Source organism: Psammomys obesus, unplaced genomic scaffold (assembly GCF_907164565.1).
Source record: "Psammomys obesus unplaced genomic scaffold, mPsaObe1.curated_primary_1811, whole genome shotgun sequence".
Lineage (NCBI taxonomy): Eukaryota > Metazoa > Chordata > Mammalia > Rodentia > Muridae > Psammomys > Psammomys obesus.
This window is the reverse complement of record NW_026591086.1, coordinates 2863165-2879492: the sequence shown is the minus strand read 5'-3', so window position 1 is coordinate 2879492 and position 16328 is coordinate 2863165. Positions and strand designations below refer to the sequence as shown.

Sequence of the window (16328 nt, the reverse complement as noted above, 5' to 3'; positions counted from 1 at the left end):
AGGTGCTTTCTGCCAAACTTGTGACAGCCTGAGTTTGAGCTCCAGGACCTACACAGTGGATGGAGAGAGTCAACTTCTACAATGTGTGCCTTGCCCTCCACATATGTACATGCTCTGGGTACAAGCCCCAGCATTCCAGAAGAAAAACAGAAAAAAGTTATTATAGTTTTTCTTTGATCAATACTTGAACTATATAGGTTAATGAATACCATTCTCTAGAGCTACCTCTAGCTGGCATGAATGAAAGCCGGGCACCATGCAGTCACAGATCTTCATACATTTCTCCCATAAGGCACTGCTCATCTCTGCCAAGTTTTGCAGAGAACATGTCCTGCCATCAGCGAACAGAGATCAATAAATCTGCTTCCACTCAATAAATGCCTCAATACATCTCCTTAAGTAATAGCTTTGTCAGTGGCTTCTCCCATATTCAGAACTGAAGAAGTGGGAAAGTGAGGCATTAGTCACAGTTTTATGGCGGTGACAGTTGTGTGTTACAGGCATGCACCTTCAGCAAAGGGCTCAGGTCCTCTGTATACAAACCCAAGCTTCAGTCCCTGGCCTGATGACAGGAATAATGTTGTAATGGCTGGAGTGTCTCATTGGACACTGGCACATCAACCAGATGCCGGCAAACAAGTACCTTCTGTTTCAGCAAACACTCAGAAATTTCCAGCCTCAGCCACCCGTGGCTCCACACTTGTCAGGCATCTTTCTGAAAAATCCAAACACTCCCTGTGGCCAGCCCCAAGGTCAAAACCACCTTGCTTGCCCCTCACTTCCTAGGGACCTCCTCCTATCTCTTTTCCCTGTTGAGCAGGGCCTTCTAAGTTCCCCATGTCTTTTGAATCAAGGCTACTTGAGTGTGGCCAGCCTCCTCTGACTTCTTGTTCACCTGGTTTCATTTCTTGCAAGTAGGTTTTAAACCTACCCAGCTATGGCAAGGAACCAGTCATCTATCTAGTCTACTGACCTTGTCCTGCAATCCAGCAATCGTTCTCCTTCAAGTCCGTAGCCACATGAAGTTCTAGAAGTCTAAAGGGAGCTCCAGACCAGACATGTAAGCTGACTTGTGGCCTGTCAGCAGGGGTCCCACTCTTCTCCCAACCCTCCGCATCCCCTCCTCCAATCAACCCTGCAGAAGCCTCCTTTGGAACTGGCCAATCTTGTCTCTGCTGCCTAAACAAGCCTTGCTCATTCTTGCCTCTGTGCTCAGATTCCCAGACCATACTTCCTCCTCAGAGAACCAAGGCCTTCCCCTCCCACCCAGGGAAATCATAGGCCTCCTGCTGGGAATGTTTTGTAACCGAGATCAGTGAAGTCTTCCCTAATCACCAGGCATGCAGAGGTCTTTCACTCCTCTAAATTCCTATGTGTCCCTGTCACTCACCTGGCACTTAATGAGTAGCAGTCGGCTATACCTGTTTATCTTTTCATCTTCTCTCCTCACCTGACAGTCATTTCCTCATACAGAAACCATACAGCACACTTGAAGACACAGACAACACTTGGCAACATAAACAAGGTCTTTGGCAAAATCCTCTCCACAAGAGCAATTCATTTCTTTTCCCAGCTTCTTTCTAGCCCTGATCCCCTGCACGATATGGTTTCTATTCAGCAATAGCCATACCAACAGATTCCTTCTTAGCCACACACCGGAGTTCAAGTTCTGTTCTCCCCATTGCATGTCTGTCTTGGCTGGCCTAGCTTTCAATGCCTACGTCCACTTCTCCACCAAGACCAGGACTTATGGAAGCATGGAAGCGCTGACTCTTCTAGACATCATTTCTTACTTTTGTGTTTTACCTTTAAACACCGCAGAATGCAAACTTTAAACTCACTGGAAGTACCTTCTGAAATAGAGCTATCATACATGCTCAGGAACACCTGAGATAACCCCCTCTGGCTCAACTTCTAGCATAATTTTCTGTTCTATTCCCTAAGCAAAGGTATTTTCCAAACACTTCATAATGTATTTCTTTGCCTGGCTCTTCTTTCATGTGTTTTAAAATTGGCAGCTCCTTGCCTGAAGCTCCCACACAATCTAACACGAGCTGGAAACCTGGCAGGCAGTCAATATTCACTTACCTATTAGCTATTTTTTTAAACTCCCAACTATGTGAAATCTCAAATTCCTGAAAAAGAGAGTATCCCCGATTTAATAATAAAAATTACGCTTAGAAAATGTTCAGAGAGGCCGAGGAGATGGTTTAATGGCTACAAGCACTAGATGAACTCATGGTTCGGTTCCCAGACCCCACATGGCAATTCACAACACCTATAACTCCAGTTCCAGGGAACCCAATACCCTCTTCTGGCCTCTCTGGATACTGTAAGCAAGTGCTGCATATACACACATGCAGGAGGAAAAAACCCATGCACAGAAAACCAAAATAGAGACCTTTCAGATTATTTAGTGATTCAACTGATAAATAAGATATGAAAAGTTCTTCTGTGCAGTATGTGGAAGGATGTAAAGCTTATCTGCTGAGTTGTACAGTCTAAAAGAACTGACAAAGGCTAAGCATGATAGAACAAGATTGTAATCCCAGCACTCAGGAGGTAGAGGCAGAAGGATCAGGGGTTCAAGGACAGCCTCAGCTACCAGCAAGTCTGAGGCCACCCTGAGCCACCTGAGACCCAAAGCAATACAAAAAAAAAAAAAAAAAAAAAAAAGACTTTCCTTTAGCAGTTTAGCTTCCCATGTCAGATGACTAAAAGCTGGAACAGTAAGGTTACACAAACATGTGAGCATAACACCAGAATGGAGATACTAGTATATGCAGGGCCCAGGGTTAAGCCTCCAATATTACCAAAGGAAAAAAGATGAAAAACAGAAGCCAGGAGGAAGAAAGATTAGTTGGTTAGCAGAGAAATATAGGGAATTTTGGGGGTGGTTTTTTGTTTGTTTGTTTTTTTTGGTTGGTTGGTTGTTTGTTTGTTTGTTTTTTAAGGCAGGGTTTCTCTGTGTAGCCCTGGCTGTCCTCGAACTCTCTTTGTAGACCAGGCTAGCCTCAAACTTACAGAGATCCACCTGCCTCTGCCTGCCTCCTGAGTGCTGGGATTAAAGACATGCGCTACCATACGCAGCCTAATTTTTTGCTTTTTTAAATAAAGCAAATTTATTACGTCTGCCACCCAGACTCACCTCAAACTGAGATCCTCCTGCCTCTATCCATTGCTGAAATTACAGACACTGAGACACATACACCTCCTTTCTTTATCTTGACAAATCAGCCATTACAATTCTAGTTATTATTAAGTTAGGGACTACTGCTTGATGTTCAACCAAGTTTCCCAAACCCCTGGACAGCTGAGCAGAAAAGCTGAAGGCCCTAAACACAATCGGCCATTGAGTCACACAAAGAACTGAACCCTACACCAAAGGGTTCTGGAAACTTTCAGACTTCCCTCAAAAGACACCAACGACATCCAAACAACAAAGCCTACGAAGAGAAGTACACCCCAGGGACCAATTCTCAACCTGTCTCCACAGCAATGCTCAGGATGCTTCCTGCACACATGTATGTAAGTCAGGAGCACCCAGGACTACATCCAACTACTTGACAGCCGCATGTAATCACTTAAAACACGACTTTTCCCAGAAGAAGTAATGTCTGAATAGGATCCTTTCCAAACTCAGAAAAAAGGAGCTCAATTTTCTCACTGCCTTTTCATAGGAATTCAAGATGCCAACTTAGAAATCATGGGCTTTAAAATTCCCCCTTTTATATAGTAACCTGCGGATGAAAAAGTTATCGGTGACGAGCACTGGCAAGGCAAGCTCCAGCACATATTAAAAAACAGAAGACAGAGGAAGCAAAGAGACTAGGGGACAGTGTGTCACCAGGCAATGAAGCCAAGCTGTGAACATTCATCTTAAAGTGAGTTCAGCCAGGAGTGTTGGTGCACCTCTGCAATGCACTCAGAAGGCTGAGGCAGGAGGATGACCTCAAGTTCCAGGCCACCCTGGTCTACACAAGGAGACTGCCTCGAAATAAATGAGTGGGGAGATGGCTCAGTGGCTAAAACACAAGTGAGAACCAGGGTTCAGAACCTTAGCACCTGTGTTTAAAAAAAGAAAGAAAGGTCAGGTGCTGACGTTCACCTTTAATCCCAGCACTCGGGATCTGGGCAGAGGCAGGCAGATTTCTGTGAGCTCCATCCAGAACAACCAGGGCTCTGTAAAGAGCCAGTGTCAAAAAAAAAAAAAAAAAGAAGAGCGAGAGGAAGATAATGTATGTTCAATACAAGGAACAGCTAACATGCATTGTACTGCTAAAATCATTCGATGCATGTCTAAAAACTCTAAGCATTATTAACAGCCACTGTCAGAATTACAAGCATAGCAAACAGAGTAAAGAGAGCAGCTTCCTCCCAGTAACAGAAAACAAGAAAGAGTCAGGCTCTAACTATCCGCCAAACCCTGCTGCAGTGGCTGCCTAGCGGCCTCCTTCAGCACTGACATTTCCAAGTGTTTTGCAAAAAGGAAATTTTAAGAATGTGCTGAACCCATCCTTTCCGAATCATACACAGATACATGGACTTTCACTGGACTTTTTGGCTTTTTTGGTTTTCTTAATCACGGTGATCACAATAAGCTTGAAGTGAACTTTAATGAAGATGTCTAAATACTCAAAAACGGAAGCGTTTGAAAACTTTCAGAGTTCTAAGTTACTTTGTTTTGTGAGAATCTGGATGCAAGCACTCAATGAACTGAGAGTTTAAAAAGTTAAGTCTCCGGGGGAAAAACTTGCCTCATAGACTTAACATGGGCAAACTAACGCCAAGAAAACAAGAGAAACCAACTTTCCACAGACCAACCAACGAGAGAAATCTTTGTCAACTGTTTAAGCTGTTTACCTGTATCTATACACCAAAGGACAAGGAGACAGAAAAACTATTTCCTACACGCTTGATTCTGAACACAGCAAAACAAACAAGAAACCTCAGAAAATGATTCCTAAGCTTAAAAACAATTCTAGTGTTAGTCAGTAGTCCAAATCAATTAACTGCAATTTCATACTGAGGTACAACAGCAACCTCAATAACAAGACTTGTTGTCTATGAAGCGTTTTCAAACACATCGCCTCATTTAAAGTACCCTGACCTGTCACCCTCTGGTGAAGCCGCAATGGGGAAAAAAACCAGCCACTCTTTCGGGACTCGGACTGGGCTTCAGTCCTTCCAACTTGGAAAGATGATTTACCCGTCCTGGGTTTATCTACTTTCTCTACCCTCCCTACGGACTTTGGAGCGTGTCTGAAAGATACAATTTCCCAAGAATCTTGGCACCAAGACTATTTATTGTTGAGATGATGACTATCACTTCAAGCAAAAGAAAAAAAGAAGCCTCTCCACAATCACAACCCAGAAGGAACCAAGAAGGCACGTTCTTCCCTTTCCACAAACAGCCACAAGGTGCAGCAGGTTCAAATGATGGAACGTGGAAAACCGAAAAGTGGGGCTGCCCGCCCTAAGAGTTATGTGCACAGGCGGGCTGCGAGGCCAGAGCTGCCCGAGGCCTGGCGAGCGCCGTGACAGCTGGCGGGGCGGAGGGCTGAGGGCCCGACCGCGCCGTCGAAGGCGCACGCGCGGTGAAGGGAGCCCGCCGGGACCCCCCGGGACGCCGAGGTTGTACCACCACAGGCACCTGTCGCCCCCGGCCTGGGACAAGCTCTCACCTCGTCGGTTCATTGGCCGGACCCGCACTGCCACTTTCACTTTGGAGTCGCCCATCGTGCCGCCGCCGGGGTTCTCGTGGCACCTCCGTCTGCTGCGGCCACCGGACAAACTCTTGAGGCCAACCCGGCGGGCGGGGGTTGTGGGGTAAGGGGGCGGGACCAACGAGGGGCGAGGACCGGTGCTCCCCGGGGCACGCCGGGATTTGTAGTTCCCGCAAGACAGGCCAAGGCGCTGGCGGGAAAATTCGCGCGTCGCTCTCTGGAACTTGTAGTCATCTGTCTCCGTTTTTGTAACTGTCCCGCTATTCCTGCACTTTCCTCTTCCTTCCTTTCCTTCTCTTTCTTTCTTTACTTCTTCCTCTTTCTTTTCTTCTTCTTCCTTTTTTTGGGGGGTAGGGAGGGTGTCTGGACATTAAGATTAGGGCTTTATGCTTGTTAGGCAAGCGTTCTACCCTTGAGTTATACTCCCAGTCTTCCTTTTATTATTTTTTGAGATAATAAAAGTAGAGATAGTTTATTAAGAAATAAAAAGCCAGCCGGGCGTGGTGGTGCACGCCTTTAACCCCAGCACTCGGAAAGCAAAAGTAGGCAGATGGCTGTGAGTTCAAGCGCAGCCTGGTCTCTAAGTTCCAGGATAGCCAAGGATACCCAGAGAAACAGCGTCTGGAAAAACCAAAAGAAAAAAAAAGAAAGGGAAAGGCACTTCAGAGTGTGTGTCTGTATGATGGCCCACCCTTGTAATCCCAGCACTCAGGAAGGCAAAGGCAGGTGGATCTCTGTGAGTTTGAGCCCAGCCTGCTCTACAGAGCGACTCCAGTACAGCCAAGGCTACACAGGGAAACCCTGTCTGGAAAAAAAAAAAAAAAAAAGACAACTTTCAGAAGTCAGTTCTCTCCTTCTACCATCTGGGTCCTAGGGATGGAATTCCGGTCATCAGCTTATCAACCAGGGCCTTTACCCACTGAACCATCTCTCTGGCCATGTTTGGGTTTTTGTTATAGTTGTTTATTTGGTAGATGCATGTTTTTTGTTGTTGTTGTTGTTGTTTTATTTTGTGTGCACGGATGTTTGCCTGAATGTATGTCTGTGACCATGTGCATGTAAGTGCCAACCAAGCTCAGAAGAGGGTATCAGATCCCCTGGAACTGGAGTTACAGGCAGTCATGAGCTGACACATAGGTCCCAGGTCATTAAAGCAACCAGTGTGGTTAATCACTGAACCATCTCTCCAGCCCCTATACTTGGGGTTTTGATACTGGTCCACACAGAGTTGCTCAAATTGATCTTGAGTTTGCAGTCTTCCTGTCTCACCCTCTCAGGTAGTTGGAATAATGGGCCTGAGGTCCTGGACCTGCCTCTGTCTCTAGCCCTGGCTTTCCTATAAACTCACTTGGTAGACCAGGCTGGTCTCCAACTCAGAGATTCACCTACCTTTACCTTCAAAGTGATGAAGCTAAAGATTTGCACCTCACCATCCCTGGCTTCTGTACTACTTTTAACTATCACAATTTGTATTGAGACTAAGCTATCCAAGAGCTGACCCTTCATCTGAAAACCCCTTCATCTCATTTTTAAAACCTCAGGGTTTGATCCTTGGTTTTAATGATTTTCCCTGACTGACTCACCCCCTCAGTTTGTTTGCTGACTCATCCTTTAAGCTAAGTGGATGCATTCAAAAAGGACTACTACTAGCTTTGAATCCTTTGGCTCATAACTCAAATCCCACTTATTTACCAACCTGTGGTCATGGTCAAGTTATTTGGTGGCTCAAATTTTATCATTTTATGTGTAAAATGAAGAGAAAGGGCAAATTTCAAAACCTGTGTCACCTAGCCTGCAGTAAACCCTCCCACCCAGGGACATTTATTGTGTGAGTCAATGAAACCAAAGTGAAAATACTGTTTATCATCCTAGCAAAGGGCTGCTAGTTTGTGGTTTGTGCTCCAAGTCTGTCCTGCAAATATCTTCTATTTATCCAGGACAAAAGTCAGATTTTGTATGTATTAAAGGCCCTTATTACATGTTAGGAGTAGCAGGTCAGAACTGAATAGCCCTGGACATGCTGTAATCCCAACATTCAGCAAACTGGAGCAGGAAAAGTGTCATAGTTTGAGACCAGTTCAGGCTACAAACTTCTTCCTTAGCCTCCCAACTACTGGGATTACAGGTGTGAGCTACAATGCCCAGTTCCAATCTATCATCTTAAACAGGGGCAGTGAGGTAAGAAAAAAGAAGGCTATGCAGTTGCAACTGGAAATTATATTTACATGGAAATTCAAAACAAGACCTCCTAAGGAACTGTGGGCAAGTCTCACTTTGGAGTCAGGGTCTCTTTTGACTCCTCAGTGAAGATGCAGAAAGGATTCTTAAAGCCTGCAAGTCACCCAGTGAAAAGTGAGAGAAGAAAGACAGGTAGCTGCTCTGGGGTGCTGGGGTGCAGCGGGTTGCCAAGAGGAGAGAAAGTCCTGGTTTCTGTCTAGTCACCTTTGAGGGTAGTGGGAAAAGAGCAAGAAAGAAAAGCACTCTCCTGTGTCTTTATTTTGTAAATCTACAACCTTGTATCGTGTAGGTGTTCTTCAGAGGTTCAAAATAGATGTGAGATATTATCGGTTAACTGGATCTAGGAGAGCCTCCTTTTCCTTTCTTGTGGTTTGCAAACCTATCCATTCTGAAACTGATCTCCTGCTTTCTTTTTGTTCCATTGATTTGGCAGTTTCTGATGCTAAGGAACCTTCCTTGCCCTTTCCGTTTTGTTTTGTTTTGTTTTTGAGACAGGGTCTCACAATGTAGCTCTGGCTGTCCTGGAACTCACAGTGTAGACCAGGCTGGCTTTGAACCCACAGTGATCTGCCTACCTTTGCCTCCCAAGTACTAGGATTAAAGGGGTGCACCACGATGCCTAGCTCCCTATATGTTTCATTATGGTCATCTTTGACCTGATAATGGTACCTAGTGGAATACTCATGCCAGACACCACCCTAAGCCCTTTACATCTCTGAGCCTGTTTAATCTTCACATAGACTGCATGGAGCAGTTAATGTTATTATCTCTACACTGAGGATGTAAAGCAGGGTGAAGCCATGCTGCCAGCATCTTCCCTCTCTACTCTGCAACCTCTCTCAAAAGCAGAAACAAAAGTCTGCATACAAACTGTTGGGTCCTAAACAGCTCTAGTTCTTCAGAACAGGAATTCCACTTACTTTTTTTTTTTTTTTAATTCATCAAGAGTCATCCTGAAGAGCCACCTGTTCCTTCGTTCTTTCAAGAATCAGAGCTCTATGAGTTCAACGCCAGCCTGGTCTACATAGCAAGACCCTGTGAAGAATCACAGCTCTCCTGTGAAAATTCCCAAGGCAATTGTACCCATAGTATGACTGTCTCTCTCTAGTTACCTTCTCCACTCCAGTCTTCAGGTTCTCTTTCACTTTCACTCCACTCCATAGCAGTGAGGTTCTGCTAGCTGACCACTGTGCAACCCATTTGACAGCTCCTGCATCCTTCCTGACAGCTTCAGATCTCACGAGGAAAAGCAAGAACAGACAATAACAACTCAATCTCCTATTATTTTATGTAGAATTTCATGCATACATATAAATGCATAACACAAATACATAAGTATATAAATTCATAACTACAAAGAATTAACATCATACCCATCCCTCCCCCTCCAGCTCTTCTCATGCCTATCACATCACATACATATCAATGCGTATGTATGTGTATATGTGTGTGCATATGTGTGTGTATGTTGTAGGGTTGTCTGTATATACTTGGGTGTGAGGTTGACTTGGACAAATGCAGTGGTTTAAATGAAAATGTCCCCATAGGCTCATTTGTTTGCACACTTTGTGCCCAGCTGCTGGTGCTGTTTGGGGAGGTTTTTGAGATGTGCTCTTGTTGAAGGAAGTGTGTCACTGGAGGCAGGGTTTTTAAACTCATATCATTTTCCAATTTGTTCTCTCTGCTTCATGCATACAGTTCAAAATGTAAGCGGTTAGCTTCCTGCTCCAGATGTGGTCAAGTGCAGTAACCATACCGTTGAGAGTTCATGTCCAGAAGATACTATCTCACAGACGTCCTCCTTATCTTCTGCCTCTTACAGTATTTTTGCCTCCACTTCTGAACCCCTTGGGTGTAGATGTTGTGTTCCAGAAGTCCATGGGCACTTCACAGTCTCTTGTTCTCTGTGCTTCGACAAGCTGCGGTTCTCTGGAATAGCCTCCGTCTGCTACAAAAAGAAATTTCTCTGATGAGAGGCAAGATCTGCACTTATCTACGGGTATAAGGATAAATATTTAAAAGACAGTTTATATGTATATCAATTTAGCAAAATGGTAGCATAGGTTCTCCCCTAGGGTCTGTGACCTCTCCAGTTCTTGGCTAGTTTTGCAGTGTCATATCCTAGTTTCCTCCTACTGAGTAGGCCTTAAGTCTAATCCTACAGCTCTTGGTTACCCTCAAGATGTTAGTGTCATCATTGCCCAGCCTTGTTGTTGTAATTGGCAGTATTCACATTTGGGTAGGAATGCTGATAACTATCCTTCAGCCATGGAATTTTGCACAGCATCTTTCAACATTTTAAGAGTAGTCAGTACCGATTTGATTTCTACAAGTCCAGTGACCAAAGAATAATTCTTGACTGAAAATCAAAGGGCCATTTCCTTTAGCCATGAGTCTGCATCTCTCAGCCTCCTGCACAACCAAGCCACCCAAATAATAGTCTACAGTGTCTTCCCTTCGTCACCTGTCATTAGTCAACCAACTATTAATTTAATCATGCTTTCGCCTGTCTTCAACCTGACAATAAAACCATCATGGTAACATGTACAATTGACCTTCTCATTACAAATCTAATAAGGTAGCCTTTGGTCCTTATTTTTCCTGACTTGTCTGTCAAACCTGGTGTTGACTGTTCCCTTCTGGAAGTCCCGGATTCCAGAATCACTCTCTCTGTTCCCCTACTCTTACTTATGTATTAGTCCAGTCAACAAACAGCACTAGGCTCATCTTCTTTTAGGTGTGTAGAATACAAAGTTTAAAGGGAGACAAGGTGGCAGGAGATGGAGCTCAGTCGGTAGAGTGCTTCCCTGGCATTGGTGAGGTCCTGGCTTTGATCCTCGCAGTGCTACATGAAATGACTGGGGTGGCCCATGTCTGTAATCCCAGCACTTTGGAGATGGGGGCAGGAGGATCAGAAGCGCAAGACTGGAGGGTTGGGATGTGGCTCAGTTGTCAGAATGTGTGCCTGCTGTGCACAAACCCCTGGGTTCATTCACCAGTACCCCATAAACTGATCACAATAGCACATGCCTGTAATCCCAGCCTTCAGGAGCTGGAGGCAGGAAGATCAGAGGTTTAAGATCATCCTTGGCCACATAAGAGGTTCAGGCCAAGCCTGGGTCACATGAAACCCAGCTCAAAAACCTTTTTTTTTTTTTAATTGCTTTAATTCCTAAACCTTGGACTGGAGAGACGGCTCAGTGGTTAGGAGCAATGGCTGCTCTTCTAGAGGATGCAGGCCCATTCCCAGTACCCACAGAGCAGTTCACAACCATCTGTGAGTACCGTTACAGGGGATATGATGCCCTCATCTGGTCTCCACAGACACTAGGCACCCATACAGTGCACAGACATACACACAGACAAAACACGCACAGAAAATACAATAATAAAATGTGTAAAAATGAATTAACTAATTAAAAAATTAAAATTTCCCAAACCTGGGTAGGCATGGTGGTGCATGACTTCAATCCCAGTGCTGGGAGGCAGAGACAGGTGAACCTCGTTTATGAGTTGGAGGTCAGCCTGGTCTACATAAAGAGTTCCAGGCCAGCTAAGGTGATATAGTGAGATTCTGCCTGTCTGAATATAAGATAAAATTTTAAAAAGTTCTGAACCTCTTTAAGGATTGCAGAGATGACTCAGCTGTTAAGAACACTTCCTGCTCTTCCAAGGAGCCCAGGTTCTGTTCTCAGCATCCATGCTGGGCAGCTCACAACCACCAGCAGCTCTAGCATCAGGAAATCTTCTGTCCTCTATGGGCACTCACCCAGACGTACACACATACACATACACTCACATTTTTAAAAGTTCAAGCAAGTTCAAGGCCAGCCTCCACTGGAGACCCTGTCTCAAGAAAAATAAATAAATAAATAAATAAATAAATAGAGAGAGCATTGTCTTGTCTCTAAGCACTAGGAGGTTTGAACTAATTCCTGGGAACTTTGTAGCATCTTGAAGTTATTTTGTGGCCTCTTCCGTCTCTCAGTTCTGTGTGGAGAATCCCCTTTTAAGAACACTGTCCAAGACCAGCAGTGATGGCACACACTTTTTTAGTCCCAGAACTCAAGAGGTAGAAGCGGGCAGATCTCTGAGTTTGAGGCCAGCCTGGTCTACAGAGTAAGTTCCAGGATAGCCAGGACCACACAGAGAAACACTGTCTCAAAAAAAAAAAAAAAAAAAAAAAAAAACACTAAAAGAACATTTCCCGAGAACTGGAGGTTTGGATGGGCCTAGCTTTTTGGAAACAACATGGAAGGGAAAGAAAGCTGAGGCTCTTCCGCTCATACCATGGGGAAAAACCAAGCGGTGGAGGGGGTGGCTAAGAGAGAGCAGACAGAAAAGAAAGACCACCGTGTCAGAGAACAGCTCTTGAATACCTAGACGTCAAAAACAAAGTCTCCAGGGAGCAGTCAAGGCCAGCTCTGGGGCTGAGCCTCCCAGCCCTCCACCGTCCTTCTCTAGGCCTTCAGCGTTTGCTTCAGAGCTCCTACATAATTGTTCCCACAGTAACCCCTTGCTGTGTGGGGGTGTCCCTTGGGGATTATCCAGCTGAGTCTTCCTAAAATAATAAAGCCACCACCCTGTGGGTTTAGGCAGCTGAGTGGAATTGGCTTCTATTTAAGAGGATTAAGTATTCAAAGGATCTTCATGGGCACTGGAGTGTCTGCTGAGATAGTCCAGGCAGGTGGGACCCCAGCAATGACCTCTTTTCCTGGGATCTCACTTGCAATGACCCAGGGTTTACAAGCCCCCAAGAACAAGGTGTGCCTCGTAAGCTACTTGGATGATGTGGTTCTCTGTGTTTTGTAAACATTTCTTTGGGGGTGGAGGGAAGTGGGTTTTTTTGTGTGTTTCTTTTTGTGCTTGCTTTCATTTGGTGGTTGTTGTCATTAACATTGAGATAGTTTCACTCCGGAGCCCAGTCAGTTTGAAATCCTCCTGTCTCAGCCTCCTCAGTGCTGGCATTACAAGTGTGTTAGCCACCGCACGGGGTTGCTATACACACACATACCCACGTGGAACTCTAAGCAATCCTCCTGCCTCTGCCTCCCAAGTGCTGAAACGACAAGCATGAGCCTGTTACCGTACTTGCTAACTTTTCTTAAATTTGTGTTTATTTGACCTATGCTAAGAGAAAACCAAAAGAGGCGCTTTTGTCTACGCTGGGGACAGATGTTGAAAAACAAAGTCCAGCCTCTAAGCCAGAGTGGTGACAGTGGTGGGCTGGAGAAGCGGAGGAGGTGTAGAGATGTGGAGACCACAGCCTACAGCAAATCAGAAAATATAAAAAACATTTTGAGCCTCAGCAAAGGTCTCTGTCCACTGACTCTGGCCCAGTGACTCTGGTTTCACTCATGTTATGGACAGTGGTACATGCTGGAGTCGTCCGTTTTCTTCTCTTCTCAGTGGGCACAGTCTCTATTATCCTACATGCTGGCTTTGGCTGCTTGGACTCAAGTCCCACACTCCCTTGGGTGGTTTTTGTCTGCTAATACATGCACATCTGTCTCCTGTTAGACTCAGGATGTAATGGCAGGAATGAAGTCTTCCCTTCTCCAGTATCATTCCAAGAAGAGCACCCAGCCCCCCTGATAAATACTGAGTGAATGAAGGTGCTCCAATGAAAACAGCATAGAGAGGGCCAGTGAGCCAGCTCAGGAGATAAAAGTGCTTTTGGTGCAAGCTTGATGATCTGAGCTCCATGCACTGTGGAAGCAGAAAGAGAACCAACCCCTAAAAGCTGTGCCCTGACTTTGACATACACTAATAATACAATTTTAGAGACTTAAGTCAGGGTGGGGATGGAAAGATGTTTCAGCAGTCAGGAGATTAGGAAGCAATCTCCATTCTTTTGGTTTTGGTTTGGTTTTGTTTTAAAAACAAAGTCTCTCTCTCTCTCTCCCTAGCCCTAGCTGGCCTGGAACTAGAACTCTCAGTGTGGACCAGGCTGACCTTGAACTCACAAGAGACGCACCTGCCTCTGCCTCCCTAGTAGTGGAATTAAAGGGGCACATCACTACACCCTGCTAAAATGTGTAGTCTCAAACCTGGTCTTGAGCTGGGTGATGCTCTTACCTCTTCTCCATGCTACCAATGCGTGCCACCATTGCCAACTCATTCTCTTTGTTGAGAGATGTTAAGTCCCTTCTAACCTCTGAAGAACCAGATTATCCTTGTGGCCAGAACTTTAAAAATCCTTCCCAAACGCACAGGCATCACAGCACGCGCGCGCACACACACACACACACACACACACACACACACACACACACACAAGAGTTTACCATTTACATCAACATCAACTTCTTTTCCCTTGGAGAGAACCCTCTCTGAAAAACATCAATAATGAATCTCCAGCAGGTCTGGTCCGCCTCCATAAATCATTCAGGGACGGAGGTTGAGGTCGAGAGAGGGCATTCTTTGCCTGTTACTCAAGGCAGATTGTACATTTCAGGCCCCATTAGCAAGCACAAAGGGACATCCATAAAGTATTCATGGGTTGTGGCACAATTGCATTGACAGCCCGGGGGACCCTCCCCTTGAGGGATTAGATTAGAAGGGTCTGTGGTTGCACAGAAGGAAACCCCCTTAAGCTCAGAGGTTTTCATAGATCATTTGCAAATCTTATTTAGAATTTACAGGGATTTATTGAAACCTCAGGCGAAAGGGTGAGGTAAGATGGGTGTGAACTATGGAACCAGGGCTCACACCCTAATGAGAAGCAATGGGTGTTGCTCTCCAAGGACAAAAATTTAGAGAGATGCTGAACAAATAAGGGTTAGGGATGTCGCTCAGTGTTAGAATGCCTGCCTAGAAATGTTGACTCAAGCTGAGACTGACGAGCCTGAGGAATAGTTTAGTAACTTGAGACTCTGTGGGTTTGGGTTAGGCTCATACCAATACTCAAATAATGCTTTTAATCCCCTGTATCTCTACCTACCAAACTATGAACACACTGCTCTCTAAACAATGCACCTTAGACCTTAGACCCTTAGACCCCTATCCTGCACTGGGCTATTCACACACCCCCTCTCTGAACAATAGAATGCATTTCTCCCCTTAGTGGCCATCAAACTTGGACAGTTTCTATTCAAACACATGCGGGGCCGGGGTGTGTGTGTGTGTGTGTGTGTGTGTGTGTGTGTGTGTGTGTGATTCAGCCTGAACTGGTTTTGGGCACATGTACTGTGAAATATAGCCTTGCACTCAGGTGAACTTTTAGGGAGAATTCTATTTATCATCCTATGCCTATGCGTATGCGTACTTGGGTTTGCACATAATTAGAAATCCAGTATTGTGGGGAAAGACGTGCATAGCAGTTAAAAGATTCTATTATAATCTATCACTCAAAACAGAGAACCACTGTCACTATGTCCTCTAGTACCCAAGCTTTTCTTTCTCTCGAACCCCATAAAAGGAAGCTCTGAGCAATAATTGGGGGCTTTGAGTACTCTCATGTGGCCACTGCTCCCTTGCAGTGTGTTTTAGTCTTTTCTGTTGTTTTGCTTTAAATAAAATTTCCTTAATCCTTTCAAAAATCTTTGTGAAATTTTTATTTCAATTCCTTGAGTAAGAGGTCCTAAACCTGGAAACACCCAACCCTGACCACCAATGATAAAGTCAATGGTGGAGAAGGAGAAAATGGCAAAATTCTGAATGGGATTCAAAGAATAAACCAACTGTGGTGATGCATGCCTTTGATCCCGGCACTCAGGAAGCAGAAGCAGGTAGATCTCTGAGTTCAAGGCCAGCCTGGTCTATAGAGGCAGTTTCAGGACAGCCAGGGCTACCTAGAGAAACCCTGTCTCAAAAAAGAAAGAAAGAAATTAACAAAGAAAGGAAAAATAGATCTGGGAGGTAATCCCCGTGGATGAGGACTGCTCTTATCCCTGCATTCATTACTGACATTTTTAGACAAATATAGTCAATCTAAGCAGTATTTAGTTGCATGTAAAATTAATTAATGCAAGAGTTTTTCTTTTTGCTCAGTCGAGAATCACAAAACAAATATGTCATGTTCTACATTCTAAGATGTAGTAGCAGGCCATGGAAGTGGCTCAGTGTGTAAAAGGCACTTGCTGCTAAGCCTGATGACCTGAGTTTGACCCCTGGAACACACACAATGAAAAGAGAAAAAAAAAAAAAAAAAAAAAAAGAACCTGACTTCTGTAAATTGTACCCTGACCTCTTACCACCACACTGTGGCATGCATGCCACATAAGAAATAAGTATAAAGGTGAAAGGTGACGGGGTACACCTCAGTGATAGAATATGTGCCTACCATGTGTTAAGTTTTAGATTTGAGGCCCAGACCAGAAAGAAAGAAAGAAAGAAAGAAAGAAAGAAAGAAAGAAAGAAAGA

General features: G+C 44.8%; 1 protein-coding gene across 1 annotated transcript in view; it reads right to left on the bottom strand.

Annotated features, from left to right (window-relative positions):
- Kif13b (kinesin family member 13B) overlaps positions 1-5801 on the bottom strand; it is a 158821-nt gene extending 153020 nt beyond the window's left edge. The window contains exon 1 of the mRNA XM_055609535.1: positions 5685-5801. Coding sequence (XP_055465510.1) covers positions 5685-5739 — 55 coding nt within the window. The 5' untranslated portion in view covers positions 5740-5801. The remainder of the gene's footprint in view (positions 1-5684) is intronic.
- Between the last annotated feature and the right edge of the window lie 10527 nt (positions 5802-16328).